The 21093-nt window shown below is 50.4% G+C and overlaps 1 protein-coding gene across 4 annotated transcripts in view; it reads right to left on the minus strand.

The window, feature by feature from the left end:
• Positions 1-21093, minus strand: part of Erg (ETS transcription factor ERG) — a 163546-nt gene that overhangs the window by 38077 nt on the left and 104376 nt on the right. For all 4 annotated transcript variants that reach the window (XM_063224519.1, XM_063224518.1, XM_063224517.1 and 1 more), the window contains one exon: positions 12665-12882. In XM_063224519.1, coding sequence (XP_063080589.1) covers positions 12665-12882 — 218 coding nt within the window. The remainder of the gene's footprint in view (positions 1-12664; positions 12883-21093) is intronic.

Consider the following 21093-nt stretch of genomic DNA (forward strand, 5'->3'; position numbering starts at 1 on the left):
CATGATTTCCGCTTGATGCTATTTTTGTTGGCTTCCAACATTTATCTCTAAAAGACCTATCCTAATATCAAAACACGGAGTATCTTCACTTGAGTCTTAGTTTCCTATTCCTTTGGAAAATTCCATGAGTTGAGCGGAGTGTGTATATTTGGGTGTATTTGTCTCAAGGACGGAAGTTACTAGGAAAGAGATGTGAGAGGGATTTGAATCTTTAGGAAAACAATTTTAGATGCTAGATGGTGCCAGGGGTTGAGGTGACAATCCTAACGTCTACACGTAGCCACTTACTGATTTATGCAGTATTTATTAAGCGCTTGTTATAAACAAAGCATCATCACAGAATTACAAAAATAGATGGCATTTTGAGCTTTTTTTTTTTTGTTTTCCTTTAATTCTTACAATTTTCATTTCTATATCAGAGGACAAGAACTTCATGAATGGACCACAGGAGTTTTTCAATGGCATGCCATTAGACCCTTCGTCAAATCTGGATACGATGACCTAGGAAATCGCCAGTGCTTTCTAAAAATATGCCTAAATATTTAAAACAGGGGCAATGTTTAGTAAACCAACTTGGCTTTCATTTTACCACAGCCAAACACAATTTATCTCTTTAAGTTTTCCCATCCTGGCTTTGATTGTAGAAAACAGACAAACAAGACCATCAGATGCTATTTGCAAAACATGTATTTTTAGGGCAATGAAAATATAATCATATTTTTTCCCATTGTGCTTACCTTTAGTTCCTGAGCCAGACAGAACGAAGCCATGATTTTGATCATTCTAAGTGGGTGTTTAAGGAAACTAACCTCAAAGAAGAAAGGGGACCCTGACACCCTGGACCCAAAGCTGGCTCCCAAGAAACACTGATTAAATAGGCCTGGATTATTCTGTTCTCATTTTTATTTCCCCTTGTTAGTGCCCTAGGGAAAAGCTGTGTAACAAATATGCGCCCTGCCTAGCAGTCAGTAGTCTTCATGAAGGTCGAATGGCAATTCTGCCATCCTCTCTGCTCCCCACCAAGTGAGAGCTAAGTGAGTGTACAGGGGGAAAGGCAGAAGAGACATGGAAATCAGGGTAGCTGGATCTCCCTGCCTGAGGCACTTCTCACTCCTCCAGAGAGCGCTTCACAGACACACGCAAGGTACTCGGTGCAGGAAGGCAAAGTAGGTGTGGATTTGGGGAAAGCACCTACAACTCTCTAGCCCAGCTGTCCCTGCATAGAACAGTCCATCTGCTACTGCCATTCTGGGAAGTCCGAGCCCTGACACGGCAGGTGTGCCACAGAGCCAAAAGTATGCAAGCAGCAAATAAAAAAGAAAACTGCTTGCAGAAGAAAGATTTCAGAGGCATCCACTTAGATACTGCTTTACTGAAGGAAAAGGAATCTTAGCATGTTCCAAAGTTTGCAAAACGTCTGTTGAGAAGTCTCACTGTAAACACACTCAGAAATCTGCCCCTTGCTTCTGGCATTGCTGCTCCCTTCACTGTGAGTTCTGAGGCTCACGCATCAGCAGGAAGGAACTTCCCACACAGCTTGCATTCCACCCGCGCCAGGCAGACGACAGAGGGCCTCGTGTGTGCCATTCCAACAGGACAAGGATGCGGACATCCAACACACTGTTGTTAACATGATACAGCAAAGAGCATCCCTTCCCAGCTGCACCCTCAGTGCCAGTTCCTGTGGAAACTCTGAGGCCACTCCCAGCATGCTTGTCCAGAGAGTAGTCACTTGGTGACTGTGAAATGTATCTATCTTATGGTTCAGTGCTGACATTTCTTACTGCAGATAAGCATTCTCAAATACACTTTCCTTGAAGGATATACAAAAATCACTGTGTTTTCACCATCTTCTCAAACCCACATTTCTAGATCCAGTTTCTAGTCTAACCTCCTGAATACTGGTGTAGACAATTCCAGATAATATGTGGCATCAGCTAGAGGCATAGGAGCTGGGAAAACAGTACCCCCTTCTTTCACAGGAGCAGAATTCCCATAATGGGTGGGGCCAGCCTAAGTAGAGAAGGTTCGCTCACAATAAAAACTTTAAGAAAGAACGAACAATGGCCAGGGTGCCAAGAATGGCTGCCTCAAAGATGATTCTGTAAAAGATGGCTGCCTTAAAGATGGCTGCCTCTCTACCTAAGTCCCTCCCAACCTGCTCATGACCACACAACTTGAACAATTTAGCTCCTGCAGTAATCTCACACTCTTGTGGCATTTGGCCACAACTGTGATCACCATAAAAAGTAAAGCAATAGTGTAAAAAGATGATTGAACCTTCATGGTGAAGATGGCACAGTGGTAGTGACCTTCTACTGACGACCGGAGATCTGTCCCAATGGACTTGACTTGTTGACAGTCAAATATATGATCATGCTTATGTAGTAGTTAGAGACCAAGTTCTGATGTTGGAGGTCATGAGCACTAACTTCTTAAAATGCATTAGGATTCTAAATTGATGCTAAAAAAAAAAAAAAAACATGGCAAAGCATATCTAATAAATTGGGCATTTTGCTAAATTTAAATTCAGGTAAGAAGGCAGATGTCTTGCCCAACTGGGAGAGCGCTCGAAGAGCTATATAATGGAAGAGTGAAAGAAGCTTTATTCCCAAGGCCCGGGAAGCTGCCTGGGTAAACAAGTGCTTCACTGTTTCTCCTGACATTAACTTTTTCCCAGGCGGGACCCCCAGGCTCCTCTGCATCTGGAGTTACACGTGTGTGCATACGTGATGGTTTTGAATATGTTTTATTCTCTTGCTTGTTCTCAAACTATGCAGAGTTTGAAGTGGACTATGTAAATGCTTATAATACATAATGATAAGATAAATAAATTGAGAGAATATAAATGCAAGGCAGAAAAATAATACACACTGAAGGACGTCAGCGCAAAAGTGGAAGTGTTCATATCTGTGAAAGAGACCGCTCATGTGGGCTTGGTCAAGAATTTGGACCTAGAGAAGACATTATTAGTGAAATAGTAGTGAAACACCCATTTGTCTAGGCAGCTCGGGATGGGGCGGCACCTCTCTCATTGTGCAGTTTCATGAGTACCAGTGGGCTTGGCAGCTTGTCTATCTTCTCTTAAATTTACCCAAGTTTCCAAGGCATCTGATATGCTGTGTCATGTTCTACCATTAATTCAAGGCCAGCACACAGTAAGTGCTACATTTTCACTGTTAGGAATCCAATCCCTCCACACAACCCCACAGGATAAGTCAGCCATGCACTGCAGAAGGAGGTGTCCACTGGTGACAGCCAGCATGTGCAATGTGGTCTCGTTAGGTGGTGTCACCCAGTGATGCCGCAGCCATCTTTGCCGGTGCAAGTAGACTCTGTGATGTCAGCACCATGACAAACATGTCTCTCAGGATGCGTCAGTCCTGTTGTGAGACTAACCAGCAGTGGTGGTCAGGGGAAAACTTGTCTAAGGTGACAAAGCAGAGGCAGAGGAATGCAGATCAGAACTCTCGCCCTGAGCTCACTGGTGACCCCTTGGGAGGAGTCTCTCACAGATACAACCGCATGGGCCCTCAAAAATTACCATTTTGTCACTAGGTGGATGTCTGCAATCCAAGATTCTCAGAGCACTCTTGATGACAACCATGGAAGAGGGTCACCAGTACAACAGAGTGCCCTGGAAAACTCTGGAGAGGCGAAGTTTACTTAGACACACACAGGAGTTCTGACGTATGATTAAAAAATATGTCCCCTCAGTTTCTAGTTAAAAGCCATCTGTTCCTCCCAGCACTGCTTCCCGGAGGCTCTCAGCTCTGTGCTCGTCCCACGGAGGTGAGGGTCAGGCTTTCCTCAGTGGGAAAGGAAACCAGACACAAAGGCCCCTCGCCAGGGACGTGGGGTGCGGCTGGCACTGAGTCAGATCTGGGCCCAGAAGGGAGACGCAAGGCCCAGGACAGAAGCCAGAGCACGGCCAAGGGGCCCACCTGATGAAAGCCTCATTTAGCTCTGTCTATACATAATATCTTTTAAAAAGACGTCATAGGCTTGTAAAAACATACTGAGAAATATAAAAGGAGGTCTTTGGTCTTTGAAAAACAAAATAAACTTGGCATCTGACATGGGTTTTCTCACATCTGAGCCCACTCACCAGGGCGGGTTCCGTCATGGAAATCACCCGCGGTGAAACGGGCGGCCTGGCCCCCCGGCCCAGGCTGTGAGCTCCACAAGCAACCGGATCCCGGGCCTGGACTCTCCGCCAGCCAGAGTGGGTGTGAACGGACCTCATTTATCCCAGCTTGTCACCAAACACAGCCCCCGGCTGGTTCCCGAGCCACATGAAGTCTGTGATTCACCCGCCTTTCCCAACAGTTAACAGAGCACATGGGTCTTGGAGAAAGCCCAAGCCAGGTCCAAATGGAACCTGGGAAGTCGCCCCATCTTTCTGTAAGTGGGCAGAGGCCAACTTGCCACTTCTGTGGAACATCAACCTGCTCTCCAACACCATCCTCCTTCCCTGTCCTCAGAGTTCCCCTGACCCTGGGATACCTTCTTTCTCCTCCCCATGTCCTGGGCCATTCCCAAATTTTCCTTCCCAAGTACCTGCTCCTCTGGGGCTGCGTTTTCTCTTCCCTAAGTATAACCCAAGCCAGCCACACTGAGCCCAACCTTGGCCTTGGACCCTAGCACCTTAGGACAGATCCAGATCCCTAGAAACACTGAGTCATCCAGTCCTGGACCCTTCAGCTCACCCTGTCATGTATCACCTATGCATGGACTACTCTCCCTGCTGGGAGCTTCCCCAGCAGCTGGGCACACAGTGGGGGCCCTGAGCCCCTCAGTTTGATACCACATATGCTGCCCCTGACGATTGCATCCCGCATCATCTGGGCCACTCTCCTGCCTGGGGCCCTAGGTTTGCAGCACAGCCTTGGAGCAGGGGTCCTCTTTGGCAGTTCTGCTCTCAGGGGCAGGGGTCCCTCTGCCTTCCATGCTGGCACCTCTGCCCCTGCCTGGCTGCTACCCATCTGTCAAGGTCTCTCTGAGGTCACTGACTCTAGAAGTGCAGTTTTCTCAGTCTTTGAAATGGATGAGGGGATGCAGGAGTCACACAGAGACATTCCCAGCAGAGCATCCACCTCCCTGTTTCCCACCCGTGGTGCAACAGAAAGCCCTGATCTAGAACTGGAGACAAGTGTGGACCTCGGTTGTCCCCAGATCACAGCTGGAGTCACAGTCACAGCTGGAGCTCATGGTCATCACTCTCAGAAAGGGCTGAGTAATCCGGAGGTGAATCCCTCGGATGATGCTTGAGAACTAGCTCTGCAAACTGTGAAATGCTGTACGAGTTAACACAACAGCGTTCTGCATGTGCATGCATGTGCGTGTGTGTGCATGCATGTGTGTGCACACGTATGTGTGTTTTGCAGGCACCTGGCTCATCCTTCCACCTCAGTAAGCTCAGTGCAGGTAAGAGAGCGCACATCTATGCGCTCCAGGGTCACCACCTCTCTCCCTCCACCCTCCATGCGTGTACTCTCTAGCCCTCTCTGGTTCTCTGGTTCACTGTACAGGCCTCGGGGACCAGGCGGCAGCAGGGGAGATACACGCAGGTCCTCTAGGCAGCACCACTCTAAGAGACGAGGGTCACTTCCACCAGGGACACCTGCAAGGACAGCTGCTCGGAGCCCTCTCACACCCGTGCACAGATCCTCTCGTGCTGTGCGGTCGGAAGTCTCAACCGGTGCCCTGCTTCAGGCCAGCTTCACAGTGGGACACGAGAGCTCCACAGAGGGTATTTTAGGGCCGCAGACAAGGGGGAGGCTGTCTGGAGAGACTCGGGCTAATTTGTGGGTCTGTTTTATTTCGGGATCAGAGGCGGTGGAAAAGCTGCTTCAGCCCCCTGGCAGGGCAGGGGGTGGGATCGGCTGTGACTCATGTCCAGCCCCGGGCTCAGACTGAAACCGGAGCTGGTTCACTCACAGCTGCGTGTTATTTTTACCCTTCCTAAGTACGCTGGCTCGCTTACACCTGGAATGCCTGCCTCTTCCCAACAGCTCTGCCCCCTTCTCTGAAGCGGCTGAAGACAAAATTAATTAAACAGCCACCAACAGTTAGTCCTTTGTCCCCACAGAGGGCTCCACGGCTTGGAGCTGCCTCGTGAAGGTTCCATTCCAGAGGCCTCCATTTACCCCCGTGCAGCAAGGAGGAGCTCACAAGACCCCCGCGTTGCATTCAGACTCAGGGCACCCATGGGGAGTCGCGTCATGTTGGGGTATACCACTTGGAAATCAAATCTTCTATAGAATAAAATTCCTACAGCGCTCCTGATGTCTTCTGCCTTGAGAACTCCTTTGGTTTTGCCCACCACACCTTGATTTTTCAGGGAGGAAACAGCCATGAAGGATGGCGTGCGAGGTGTTTATTCTGATAACTATCTATGTCGATTCTGGTTCACCAACATAACTGGGCTTACAAGACAGAAAATGCCAAAGCACTGTTCCCTCACTAGTGATGGCATTCCTGTTGGACCGGGGAGCCTACCTGGACCCTAAGCATCCTCTGTGCCCTGCTGTAAAATGGTGCATTTGACCTCCCAAGAGAGTAAAGGTGGTGTTGAGTAACCAAGGAGGAGAAGGAATGAGGCAATGTCTCCCCTAGACAGGGACACAGGAGCAGAGACCCCGTGACCCTTCCTGATCTCCCTTTTTCCCATCCAGGACTCAGTTCTACAGCAAGCAAACCGACCTCTGCAGAGGTCAAGGCTTCCATGGTGGCACACACCATCATCCCAGCACTTGGGAGGGGAGGCTGAGGCAAGACCATCCCCCTGAGTTCGAGGCCAGCCTGGACTACATAGCAAGATCCTCTCTCTCTCAAAAAAAGCCACTTCTGCAAGCCAAATCTACCAGTTCATGCCCAGTGACTCCCAGTCCCCAGAACCACGCGAAATGTGTGTTGTCCCTAAGCCCTGGTCTATGGCCTTTCGTTACAGCAGGCTGAGCTGCCTAAAGCACTCCCTGGGGGAGAGTTAGGAGTACTCACAAGCCAGAAAGTTTCCATTGCTGCCCCACCCACAGCTCGGAAGGTGGCTGGGCTGAATTCAGGGTCATCTTCTATGCTAATCCTGCCAGCTCCAGCTCCACAGGCACACAGGGCAAATGGGATTGGGGGGGGGGGTGTCTCAGTGATCTAAAGCAACACATGAAGTCCTAAGAAAGGGCAGAAGAATACACATGACATCACACATAGGAAGTCAAAATAAATGGCCTGGGGGAGCCCCCAGGCCTGGGGACCACTTTCAAATGCTAAATGTAGGGTTGCAGGAAAAAATGAAAGAGCCTGATATTAAAAGCCCATCATCCAAGACCTCGACCCGTTCTTAGCCACCAGCAAGGCAGCCTTCGCAGCGCAGTGACAAAGGGGAGCATAAATGGTTGCACCTACCACTGAGACAATCCCGGTTTAATCTCAGGCCGGCGAGGCCTGCTTTATCGAAGGCCCCTGAAGTAGTGAGATTCTCCTTGCCACAGAGGCTACTTTAAAAACGGAAACACTGTGCGAAGTTTACGGAAGGGGGGGCACTAGAAGATCTGAACAAGAGGAAAATCCGTATTTTTCCCAAGACAGGCTCTCGCTGTGTGGTTCAGGCTGGCCTTGCACTGCTGGTGAACTTTCTGCCCCAGGTCCCCACGAGCTGGGACTCCAGGCAAGTGCCACCCCACCTAGCGGGCAAATTTGCAACCTGTAGGAGAAAACCAGGATGCATGGGTGGTTAGGGTTGATGCCTCTCAGAGGATGAGACATTGCCCAGGAGTCCAGCCAAAAGGGTCCCCCATGCTGCCAAACCTGCCCAAGGATGAGGTCAGGGAGCTGGGACCCAGTGGCTGGATGAGCCGAGATCCATGGTACCAGGCAAGGAGGCGCAAGCACCTCCTGCTTTACCTAGTGGTTATTGGAGCCAAGCTCCTGGACCAGGGTCTGGGATGTCACTGTAGGGGGACATGGGCTGCAAGTTCAGGTGGTTTGAGCACCTACTATGTGCATTGTTATATGTAGGATACAGTAATAAAATATACAGGAGAATTTTGCCGGCAAATCTGGGGTCCGTCCACCTCACTTCCTGGGCTCACCCGCTGAAGCCAGATGGCATTGCATCCTCCTTTGCTGGAAACCTCCAGTGGTCCCAAGCTGGCATGGCGGGAAAGGCATGTCCCAATGACTGATGTGGCCCCGTGACCTTGGCAAGCATCTCCTGGTGGTGGGCCACACCTATAATAGCACTCTGGGAGGCTAAGGCAGGAGGCTCACAAGTTCAAACCCATCCCAGACAACTTAGTAACTTAGCCTTCTTTCCCTTTGGTCCCTAAATGTCAGACACAGTGGCCACCAGCATTTCAGGCTGACCTTCACACGGAGCCTCCCCTCACATGTGACTCACACATCGTCACTTTATAAGGGGCGACCTTCTTGGGCCACCCCAGCTAGAACTGCTAAGCACTAGCCATGCCATCCTCTGCTATCTTTGGAATGAGTTATCTGACTGAATGACTTTCTTCCCTGCAGAAGTGAGCTTAGGGAGGCAGAATTCTCTTTGCGCCTTTTATTACTGTATCCTAGGAATAGCAATGCACATAGTAGGTGCTCAATAAACACCATAAAATGAGTGACTGGGCCCCTGAATAAGTGATGTTCCAAGGCCAAGCTGGACCAGGCCAGTCACTCCCTTTCCAGTATCACACTACAGGTGCCCCATGCTGGGAATGTCAGGTCCAGATCGCTTGCTCCCCGGACCACACTCACAGCAGGGGTTTCCAAGCCACAGAGCATCAAATTCCATGGAAGGCTCCTTAAAACCCAGCCCTGCTGAGCATGGTGGTGGATACACATAATTCCAACAGGGAGGCGGAGGAGGGAAGATTCAAAGCTCCAGCCCAAGCTGGGCAACACAGAAAGTTAGGGAGACCTGTCTCAAAATACAAAGTGAAACAAGGGCTAGAGATATAACTCAGTGCAAACGCCCTGGGGTCAGCATAAAAAATACCAAGCCAACCAAAACCACGAGCCTTTGGGGCCTCCCTCCAGTCTCTTTGGGTTCAGAAAGCCTGGGGCTGGATCTGAGATATGAACAAGCTTCCAGGGGCTCCTCCCAGGCCCTCAGCTGAAGAACCACCAGGCCATGGGAGTATTCACACAGCAGAACCACTGAGATAGCGGCTGCAGGTGTCGAGGGTTGGGTCTGGATTAAGACCCACATCGCGGTGTGCTCTTCATTAAGCTCCACCTGAAGAGGTCTCCACAGAGTCGCCCTCCCCATGGGAAGAAGGTGGTGAGACTCACTGCTGCCTGATGGCCTTGGGCTGGCCAGGAGCAGCGGGAGACAGCGGCACCCTGCCCGGTACTGCCCTCCGTGGACGGAGTCAGCTGACTGGCCCGTGGCTGAGCTCGCTGCCTGCAGGGGTGGGGGCTCCCCACACATGAACACCTGCAGCCAGGCTTGGGGAGGACAAGGTTGTGGGGAGCACAGCCCGGGTCTGCACCGCACTGCCAGGCTGGCATCTGCCAAAGGACGGAGTCTCCGCTGCAGAGCTGCAGAGCTGGACACTCTCGGCCGCCCCGCCGGCCTGCCAGAGGCTCTCCGCTTTGCTCCTGCTCTGGTCTTCTTATTTTTCACAAAACCGAGTCCGGTGACAACAGAGCTCACTCTGCCCCTAGTGTGTCATTTCAGGAGCTCGTCAGCCGCTCAGGGCTGAGGCTTTACAGCTGTCCAGCCGGAGCCTGGGAAGCAGGTCCTCAGCCCTTCCTCCATAGGTAACAGGTGGACACCCAGGGGCAGGTGGAGGCCGCTGCTCAGGACCAAAGGCCTGTGGGGAAGGAGCTAGCCGAGCTCGGCCACAGCACAGCGTGTGCCTCTCCCACCCTGAGAGGCACCTCGGTAGCATTTGCCTCCCGAACGCCGCGGTGGCCGATGGGCCTCTCTGCAACCCTGCCTCACCCTGGCACCCTGGCAGGCTGGCCTCTCCCAGGGCCCCATCCTAAGCCCTGGAAAAGGGCAGAGAGAACACACACCTGGAGAGGGACTCTGAGGCCACAAGGGCTTTGAGCGTCCCTGGGGAACCACCAGTCTGACCACAGCCCCCTTCCGGCTTCCTGCCCAGCCAGGCAGAGCCCTGCACAGCACGGAATCCGGACACCCCAGGGCACAGTAAGGTCTAGGTGGCGCGGTGGTCCGTGTTTTGTGTCATCCTAACTGTGCTGCATTCTCCAGTGACTCAATCAAATGCTAGTCTAGGTGTGGCCGTGAAGGCAGTTTTAAAAACTAACACCCGTAGCAGCAGTCCTTGATCCAAGAAAGTACGGTGAGCCCTGCCTAATCAGGGGAAAACCTACAAAGCAAATCCCGAGGTTTTCCAGAGAGGGAGAAATTTTGCCTGTGGACGTCAATGTTGCCAGCGCCCACAGCTACACGAAGCACTTCCTGAAAATCAAGCTCCTGCAGGAACTCCTCAAACACACCAGGCCAACGCCCCACGTCCCAGCAGAATACTAAGCTCTGGGAAACCCGGCCTGGCCCCTGAGGTCTCTTCTGCAGAGGAGACCGACAGCTGCCAGGGACAGTCCTGGGGTGGGGAGGGTGACACCTGGTGACCGATTGCTTGGTGACTAGTGGACATCCATGTCACCTAACACCACAAGCATGGCCCTTACATCATACCTACTGCCACAGTCCCCACGGGACTTTGCTTAAAGGCAGATGGGGTAAACTTCACCCCTCCCCCCATGGCACCTCCTGCCACACCGATGCCCATGCACATACCAGTCCCATAGGAGGTGACAGCCCCATAGGACACTGCCCACCAGGACCTCATATGGTGGGCGGGAAGAATTCTGGGAGGCCTGGGACAGCTCAGAGGCCCACTGTTCCCTTGCAGGGAGATGTCCAGTGTCCCCCAGTCCTGTCCTAGGGCCCCGAGAAGCCACCACAGCTGGAAAGGCTGCCCCTGACCTGGACAAAGGTGTCACTGGGTGACTTGGGGAGCGCAGCACTGGCCCTGCTCCCCCAGCCCCCGAATGTGGATGCTGCTGATGTTTTAAGCTCAGCAGAGGTGCAGGGAGAACAAGGGCGCCTTTACCTCTGTAGACCCTTCTCGCCTGCTCGCTCGGTCTCCTTCGGCTAAGTCCAGGTGGGCCTTCCTACACCTGGCCGGCCAGCCGCTGGGGACAAGGACTGGGCACAGGCGTTCTCCCTGCTGGACGGAAGCCCTGAGGGTTCTCCCCTCCGACCCACCCTGTCTCACTGGCTCACAGGGCACTTCTGGGAGAAAGAAATTCCCTCTGGAGAAGAAAAGCTTGGCAGCTCCACCTTGCTCCGGCAATGCTGGGGGCTTGGGACTACAGGACTCACCCCAGGTGGACCCCTGCAACACTGCGCGCTTGACGACGGGGTTGCACTGAATTATTGACTTTCCTGACTTTGGAAGCCCTTAGATGCGCCCGCCTTGAGTTCACCTGCAGCACTGGCAGCAGGGTACTCAGCAGAGTTAGCTCTTTCCCTGAAAAGAAGGGAAGGCCCGGAAGAGATGGGCTTCCCAGAGTCCCGAAGGGCTGGCATCCTCCCTCTGCCCATGTGACACGTTCAGCCCTGCGCAGTCATTCCCTTTGCGGAGCTATGACTTGGCCCCTTCTTTAGCACCCCACTAGCAGACGACACATGGGTTTCTAATGCTTTTAAAACACAGCCCTCAAACATCTTAGCATTAAACTCAGGCATAACAAAGAGGCCTGCATACATAGCTTCTGAGTGGAAAATGCTCTGGGTGCAGAGTCCAACACCCACTGTTTACATCCAAACTCCGAGTCCCTGAAAGTGGCGATTCTGAGTTATCCAGAAAGCGCCTGGTGGCACGGGATGAGCAGTCCTCCCCAGGACTCAGGGCTCCGAAGAGGTGCTGGAGTAAAGGGCTGCATGCCCCATAAGGCACGAGGACCTGCGAACTGTTCCTGTGACATAGGTAGAATGCAGGCTCTGAGTCACTGAAGAGGAATTGTCCTCTCTCACCTGAGAGGCTGGGCTCTTTCGGTGGGATATATACTGGACAGGACCCTGTCAGGGAAGTTAGCCTAATCTTTCACATCTGCCTTCTAGGCTGGAAACAGTTCCACATTGGCTAAGACACTGTAAGTGATAGCTTCAGTTTTGTGACAAAGTCAAGTACATAATGACTGGAGAAGGAGCTTGTTGGGGAGAGTGAGCTGGGCATGAACATAAAGGAAAGTGACAGCAAGGGTGAAAGGTCGGGCTGGGGAGGACGGTGGGGCAGGGGTAGAGGTAGTGGACTGTTTAGACACATGCCACACCCCTGGCCACCGGCAGACACCCTCTGTCCCGGATACAGAGGGCAGCGCCACCTTCCGGGCAATGACACCTGAGAGCTGACCTGTGCCTGCAGGGCAGGGGCAATGCCCCCTCCTCGGGCCTGGGAAATAGAATGGAACATCACACCTTCAGAGGGATTTCTTGGTAAATATTCTCCTGGTTTTACAACCTTTATCTGCCACACAAACCACTGGCGAACACGTTTTCTCAGTGTGCCCCAGGGCTCCACTTTGGAGCCCATCTTTGGGGAAGGGAGACTGATCCCACGTGACCTTTCTGGGACTCAGGGAGACAGGAAGTGAGGGAGTGGGGTGGCGTCGGTCACCTTACCTGGAGCCGTTCACTTGGCTAGGGTGGCATTCCATCTTGATGGTGACCCTGGTGGGGGGTTGGGACAGCCAGTCCTGCTGAGGGACCCGCGGGCTCATCTTGGAAGTCTGGCCATAGTCACCGGAGGAGGACGCGGTCATCTCTGTCTTAGCCAGATGTGGCGTCCCGTAGGCACACTCAAATAACGACTGGTCCTCGCTCACCACAGATAGCGCTTCCTGCAGTCCAAAGCAACACACACACACAAGTTCAGGACCCTGGAGGGGTCAGATGGGAGCCATTGTTAACTTGCTTACGGACGACTGCACTGCAGGTAGAGTGTATGGACTCCATTCCTACTGTGCAGAAGAAAGAGCCCCTTGTTTGCACCCCTGGAGGCTGGGCGCTGGAAGTGGCCGGCCCAGGACACTGGAGGCCGCTCTGGGGGCATCCTGGATGTGCCGGCAACAGGGCAGATAATACCGACTTTCATCTCAACTCAAGGAAGTGGAATTTCAAAGGTCTTAGGAGACATCCAATTATTTGGGTCATTATTTGACAAATGCAATCTATAATTCAAGCTGACAAGGTACAGAATGATCATGAAGATTAAAAAAAGACACATGAAGGTTGACACCTAAACATCTGGCAGAAGAGCCAATCCCAGGAGCCTCGAAGGAATCCCAGGGAACGCCAGAGGCCGGCCAGGCAGCCAGAGAGCTTGCCTTTCCTGCTCTGTGTGATCAGCTCCAACAGAGCGCCAAGGGCACGTCCACGATGGCAGGCATCTGGATGACAAATGAACCACACACAAAAGAGCGAAAGCTGTGAATTATCCAGATGCCTCCAGATTCCCTACCAGGAAGTTTAAAATACCTGGATCAGTACAGAGCTCTTTTTTTCTCCTGACTTCTACTATCTTTGCTTTTCTGCATGATTTGGTAAAAAGAAACTAGAAATTTGATCACTTTTCTCCTGTGGTTTGAAATCAAACAAATGGTCAGCCTGTATTCTGCGGCTGAATCAGCGCAGGCAATTCTGATCTGGAAACTTCAACTATTTGATTGATACGGCGAATACATGGAATGATTGTGAGAAAATCCCATTGCGGTTCCTAGAACAGAAAAAACCAATCCATGCTACAGCTTGCTTTGATCTCAGTTCTTTGGCTATCAACTCATGAGGAGCCAATGCAAGTTAAGCTGCAGATTATTTTCCAGAAAGGAGAACTTTAGAGCCAGTTTGGGGAAGGCAGGGTTACCATGGACCCTCTCATCTCCATGGTCCAGAGAAGCTCCCACCTAACCCTCCTAAATGATCCTGCTCCTAAACTACACATGCGCACGAGAGGGGCTTTTCAAAGGTGGCCGTATTACAGGGGCTGGTCACTGACTTGCTTTCAGGAGACAGGATCAGGTCATGGTGGCACAGCCCAGAAGGGCGCTTTCACACCCCCAGCTCTTCCTTCTCCCTCCATTTCCTGTCCCCCAGGCCCCTCTGCCATGCTGTGCTGTCCTGGAGCCTGCTGACCATGGACTGAAACCTCCATAAACCGTGAGCCAAATAAACCCTTCCTCCTTTAAATTGGGGGTGTTGGGTATTATGTCTCAGAAACAAGAAAGTGACCACAGCACTAGCATTCCGTTCTTGTTCTTGGGACTGACCTTTTAATAAGGAGGCTCCCCATCAGTATTAGAGTGTATAAGTAGCCAGTCTGTGATGGAGACCCCCAATCCCAGAGATATCAGATGTGTGCAATTTTATAGCATTTTCCTCCCAACTCCGTGTGTATTTGACCACTCTCTTTGCAACTCCCACGTCCAGGCTTTTTTCCAGCTTCCTATGGTCACACTTCCCCTGGCCAGATGCACTATCTGTAAGTCAGTCGGTGGGCACGGCCAATTGGAACAGACCCTGTCCCCTGGCCTGAGTGGTGGCCAGGGTCTGTGCCGAGACCACTCTACCCTTGATTGTGTTACGATGCCTAGGACCAAAGCTCCGTGACCCTGGGAAAGCCCACGGTGGGAATTCCGAGCAGGAAAGCAGCAGGGCTGCATCCTGCCAGCCAGAGACCCAGAGTCACACTGGGCAGGTGACAGCGGCACCTGAAAGGAGGGGAGTTGCCCTGGGCATGAGGGTGCGCACCTGCAATCTCAGCACGCAGGGAGGCTGAGGCAGGAGGCTCCACTGCCGGACACAGCCTGGCAACTTAGCAACCCACTGAGGCCCCAACTCAAAATAAAACATTAAAAAAAGAGCTGGAGAGGTAGCGCAGTGTGAAGACCCCGGGTTCAATCCCCGATGATGACAGAAAGTAAAAACCAAATCCAATCAGCACCAGAGACTTAGCTGAAGTCGTGCAAATTAATAAAGGCAAAACTGACGGCTGCTGAAGTCTCTTTGCTGAGCAGATCCTCGTCCCACAGCAGTGCTCGTAGATGGCTTCCCCCACTCAGGACCCAAAACAGGATGGACAGCGGCTCGCCTGTCCTCCCGGGCCTTCGGACTCCAGCAAGGCCCGCGGAGAAACAACACACTCTGTAATGTTAGCTTTGGCGCTCCCGTGATTAGAGACACGGACATGTGTGTGATTCATATCAGAGACTGGCGAAAACAGGCAGAATTTGAACTTACAAATTTGAAAGACGCCGGTTTCAACATCAACAACCGACAAGCAAAAACTTTCACATATCAGCATGTCCCCGGAGAACATATTCTTAGAAACAGCCACTGGCCAGATAAATATAGCAGGAGTTTGCAAAAGAGAAAGGCAGAAATATGCTAAGCACAATGAAGCGTCAGTGTGTTTCTGGGGGAAGGAATCCATCCTCACATCTGGCAAAGCATTATCTCGGCACATGGCTTCCAAAGAAGGAAATCAAAGTCCACCGAGATTGATTTAGAAGGGAAGAAAGGTCCTTGACAAACACTAAGATAATGGATCTTCAGATCTTAGAGTCCCCCTCAAAGCTGATGTTGTAGGAGAATGAGGAAAGGAACCCGATTCAGAGTATCAGAAGCAAGCGCTTCACTCCTTGGGTTTACCAGAGCGGAAAGATCTGAAACAGGGGGATGCTTTTGGGGACATTAAGGCAGCCAGAACCTAGCCAAAAACCTAGAATGGAGTATGGCTCAGGAAAAAGAACCAAGTAAAGTCACAATCACACACGCGTGCATGCACACACACAGAGCAATGCGACGTGTTTTAGCAGCGGGGGAGGTAACAGAAAAGCAAGGTGCAGTTTTCAGACACGTGTCTCCACAGGAACAATCAGTAAAGTTAGCTGCCAGAAGAACCGAGCGATGGTCCCGGCACTTGGTCCTCACACCTGATGCGGTGACCGGCAGGTCTCAGCATCCCATTTTGAAGCCTAAAGGACAAAGCAACGTCTCAGGTCCCCCTACCTGGCAGTCTAAGAACTTCAAAGTGGCGGGTGATCTCTGTGACCCTGTGGGATTAAAACCAGAGTGGGTGTGGGCCCAGACCGGGAACTGGAAACAAGTGGGTCTGTAACTGCAGCCCCTCGAGACTGAGGCCTGCAGCCCTGTCCCTTGGCTTCCTGCCCCGGCCACTTGGCCACCCCTGTCTACCTGCCTAGGTGTGTGGGTGCCTTTGTGAATCCAGAACAGTCATACTGTCGGAACGCTGGGCCGCTGAACAAAAAAGCAACCTTGTTTTCTTGGGTTGCTTTATAACCTAGACTTCACAGACGGTCAAAATCTGGCAGGAATGTGGCATAATAACTTAATATGCCTGCCTCCGTGTTGCTATAAAAAGACTGAACTTTAGACTGGAGTGTGCTGATGTGTGGGGTGGTGGGGGGTATTTTTCTGTAGCTTCAGGAAAGTTGGGGTGGTCTAACATGGCAAGTAGCTGCCGCCCAAGACGGTTGGTTTATTTCTTTTTTATGAATTTATGAAAAACACATAAAGTCCAAGCAAATTCCCCTAGACACAAGGTACTGCTGGGTTAGTACCCCAGTGTTTATTGCTTTGTTTGATACTACTCCTTTGAATCTTGATCAAGGAAGACTAACTAGTGTACAGTTTTAGAAAGGGGAGCACTCAGCTAGGTTACACTGCATGCCACGCTATACTCAGATGGAAAACAAAAGATGAAAACAGATAAATAAAATGTTAGACCCACTTCATACACACACCGCTGCTTCCGGCAGATTTCAGGGATCCCAATCCCTTTCTGCAGCAGATGAGCACTCTGCTGGGCTCTCACATTTCAAGTAAAAGTTAGAAAACCAGGGGCTCAGCCCAAATTTGCTTTCAATTTACGATCCCCAAGACCCATAAAAACAATATATTGTCAATACACAAAATCCATCGTACGCTTTCTCGAGTATCTGGGAGTGATACAGTGCAGAAACTGGGACAAATCTTCAGGAAGGACCAGAACTCATTTTCAGGAAGCGTGGGGACAGAGGGAGATGTCCTCACAGGCTTTTAACAACTAGGAAACCGGCTGGAAGGGGGCTTCCCAAGAACTCGATTCCTAAGTCAGCCTTTGGTTTCCACCAGTTTATGAGCTATAGTTATTTGATAATTATGAAAAACCAATGAACATACTAAGTGGCAAAGAAACTTAAGACTGTGGTCTTGCTACAGAGCGGTCTTAGAAAAGCCCTCACTTTCCTAACGGTGTGGTGACATCAGGAGGCCAAGATCACCTTGTGCCAACAGCCTGCCTTCAGGTCCAAGTTCTAATCCAATGTGAAAGTCCTCTATCCATTTCTCTCACACAGAACCGGGAAAATTTGCTGTCTCTTAACTCCTTAGACGGCAATCAGTAAGATGTCACCTTTCAGCCACTTTCATAAACAGTCATTAAACTAAGTTACCCAGCGGAAAACTGCACGCTATATACTCTGACACCCTACTCCACTGATTTTAAGATACACCTTGTTTGTTTTTTTAATGTTTTACCAGCTCAGAAATCTAGTTGCACCTTACAGCTGGTGGCAAGTCCTAGGGTATGGGCAGCTTTCTCATGTGGTAGCAGGCACAGTAACGGATGACATCAATTTCACAGAAGATAATTTTTTGACAGTACTGAGGATGGAACACAGACTTCTTGTCCCTGCCCTTTTTAATTGTTTTTTTTTTTTTTTTTAATTTGAAGCAAGATCTTGCTAAGCTGGGCTAGAACTTGAATGGAGCCTTCCAGGGTGCTGGAATGACAGGCATGTACCACCATCCACAGCGATAGTAACTTGATTTGTTCATCAGCCTGAGGTCAGCTGTCATTTTTGCTTTCAGATGAAACAGCAGGATTAGAAAAGAGAAGGAGCCTTGGCAGTGAAAACGAGACAGGACAGGGCTCGTGTGAGAATACACATTATTCTCCGGGACCGAACACCAGCTACTTCCTGGCTGCCATCAGGAGGAAGAGAGAGCAGAAAGGAGGTCACAGGGCAGGTGCCCACCTTGCTCTACCAGCAAAGCGGTTTCCACAGACAGGAGATGGAACCAAAGGAGAAAGCAGTGGGAGGAGGATGAGGGGGTCACTGCCCTGAGCCTCGGGGTCCGAGGCTCGGGAGAGTAACTCGGTACCTCTTGGAAAACCCTGGAAGCCCTCTCAGCCCCTGCCTTTCTGTGAGCTGCAGGGTTACGCAGCAATGGGTCCCAGGCACATTTCACTATGCGTAGACGACAGTTTAAAACAACGTTCCTGTCCTTTTCTTCAGCTAATCTATTATCCAGACCAGAAGAGATACTTTGGGATTAGCAGGTAGATATTTGCCCTCTCTTCAGGAATCCTGCATAGAAAACAGGACTTGTAAACATGCTGCACCGGTGCCATCTGAAGAGCGTCAGTGGGTGGCAGCAGATGTAGGATTCTGGAAAACTACTTCCTTCGCCATCCCAAGCCCTCCGTGCATCTCCTCTCCTGAAGGCAAGGCATATGCAGCAGATGCTCCCAGGAAGTCCAGTTCCTGGCCACATTTACAAGAGGAAGAAGAAACACAAACCAAGTAGACCGTGCACCAGCAGAAGCCCCGCTGGGCCACAGGATCGAGCCCAGGATCAAGGGCATAAACCTGACAGAGTTTTTAAGTCTTAGTCTGCATACTTCTGAGTTTCTGACTTATTCTGGGGAACCATCTTCTTCCAGGGCGTCTGGCAATGATAACACAGGCAGAGCCGCCCCGCATGAGAGATTTCTCATCCAGCTGGCGTGATCACTTCTGTTCCTTCTTGACCTTTTTTTTCTCTCCTTCTGAATTCTTCAGAAGAGGAGACATTAACATCATACATTAAATGCAGTGCCTAGCTTTGTGTTCACGTTTTTCTAATTTAGCGCATTGCTATTTTTGTCTTTCAAAAATATAAAAAAAAAAGACATTGGATTAACCTCAAAGGGAAAATGTACGTAGGCAAATTTAAAGAGCACATTTTGCCAATATGGTATCGCTACGGAATCAAACGACTTTATGACCTGCAATACCAGTCTGGTGCTAAGAGAATGAGACTCAGAACTGGTGTTTCATAGATTTATATACATATGTGCACGCACACACATACACACATGCACACACATTAATCAGTGTAAGTAGTCAATGTAAAGATTAGGAAATGTACAACCTCACTATCTTTCATAGCAAAGCACTGTAGAGAGATTTCACAATGCTTACCAGGAACAGAAGCATTTTCAGGACCACTTTCCTGGTGTAGGTGTTTTTGTGGTACCGGAAATCGAACTAGGACCTCGCGCTTGCCAGGCAGGTGTCGTGCCACTGAGCTATATCTGCAGCCTCAAATCACCACAAACTTGTTGACGCTTGTATCAATCATACAACCAAGTCAGGAAATGATACCAAAGCCCCAGCTGGGGACCCACGATTTCTGTGGTGGGTGAGTCATATTGCAGTATTGGGGGATACACTGTTGTGGATTTTTACCCTAAATCCACATAGATTTTAAACAAGGAAGGCTAACCCGTGGATAACCTACAAAAAACATTTTAGGAAGATCAAATTCCCCAAAGCAAGGAAAGAAGCATTCTATGCAGAAAACAGTAAGCTTAGAAATACTGTGCAAATAACAGCACTTCACACACAAATTTCAAAGTGGCTACATTTGATGCAATGAAAACCAGATTCATTCAGATGAACCTTGGGAAACCGAGGGACCCGACCAAGGCGACTTTCCAATGCCTTTGTCTTTAATCAGATCACACAGCGTACACTGGCACCCAGACCTCTCGCTGCAATCCACCGATAATTAGAATGTGTAACCAATGCACTTTCCGGCAGGATGAAGTAAATCTAATCCTAAAAAGAAACAACACGTTTGATGTTCACTGGCTTCTTTGTCCTCCCACGAAGAAATGCTCATTCCGACAGAAACATGCAGCAGGATGCCTGCCCACATGTTTTTACACTTGCATGTTTTGTGTCGGAATGAGCGTGGAGAATGCGTGTTCCTCCAGGGCCGTCTGCATGCAGGGCTCTGTCTGCATGCAGGGCTCTTCCCTCCAGACTTTTTTTTTTTTTTTTTTTTGGCATCATTGGAGATGGAATCCAAGGTCTTCCAGGAGCTCTGCGCTGGCATCTTCCCAGCCTGTGTTCATTTTTCTAATCGTTGTCATCATGTTCCACTTCGAATAGCCACACAGCCACCCTTGTTATTATTAATTTTAAATCACTCATCTGCGATGCAGAGATGTTGCAAAGTTGAACATAAACACAGAAATGCATCCAAACACAGCATCTCAGTGTCAGGGCAAGGGAGCCCTGGGTCTGGGATCGGAAGTCCTCGGGGTGAAGCCGGACTCTGCCCTTGCTTCCTGGGAAACTCTTTCACCCCTCCCTGCTCCAAATTTGAGCTCACTACAAGCTCAACAAAAATGCAGACTCAGGGTCTCCAGGCAACCAGGTCTGTAGCCGCTTTGGGACAACTCCCCAGGCAGGGTGGGTGTGTTCAGTTCCGCTGGGCACAGTCCTATGCTAAGCCTTAATTTTCTCAATTGCAAAGGTGGCTCTGATCACAGTTGCCCAGCTCCCAAGCCAAAGGCCCAAAAGGCTGCTGCATGCAAAAGGTTTTATGATGCTTAGTGTTATGTTTGGATTATTATCAGAGGCAGCAGTGGTGGTGCATGCCTATAATCTCAGCTACTCAGGAGGCTGAGGCAGGAGGATCTCATGTTCTAGGCCAGCCTAGGCAATTCAGTGAGACCCTCTCTCAACATAAAATTTCGAAAAATGGCTGGTGATGTAACTCAGAGGTATAGTACTTGCCTGACATGTATGAGGCCATGAGTTCAATCCTCAATATCACCAAAAATCTCTGCCCAGTTCAAACACAAGCAAGCCAATGAATGGGTGAATGGATGAATGGATGAATGACTGTACCATATGCTTACAGCAGAATTTCCATGTTCTTCTCAATGAGCACATGACACAGAGCAGACATCCCTCAAACTCCTGAAGGCAAGTCTC

Source organism: Cavia porcellus, unplaced genomic scaffold (assembly GCF_034190915.1).
Source record: "Cavia porcellus strain 051 isolate PalLab524CR breed Dunkin Hartley unplaced genomic scaffold, mCavPor4.1 scaffold_15, whole genome shotgun sequence".
Classification (NCBI taxonomy): Eukaryota; Metazoa; Chordata; class Mammalia; order Rodentia; family Caviidae; genus Cavia; species Cavia porcellus.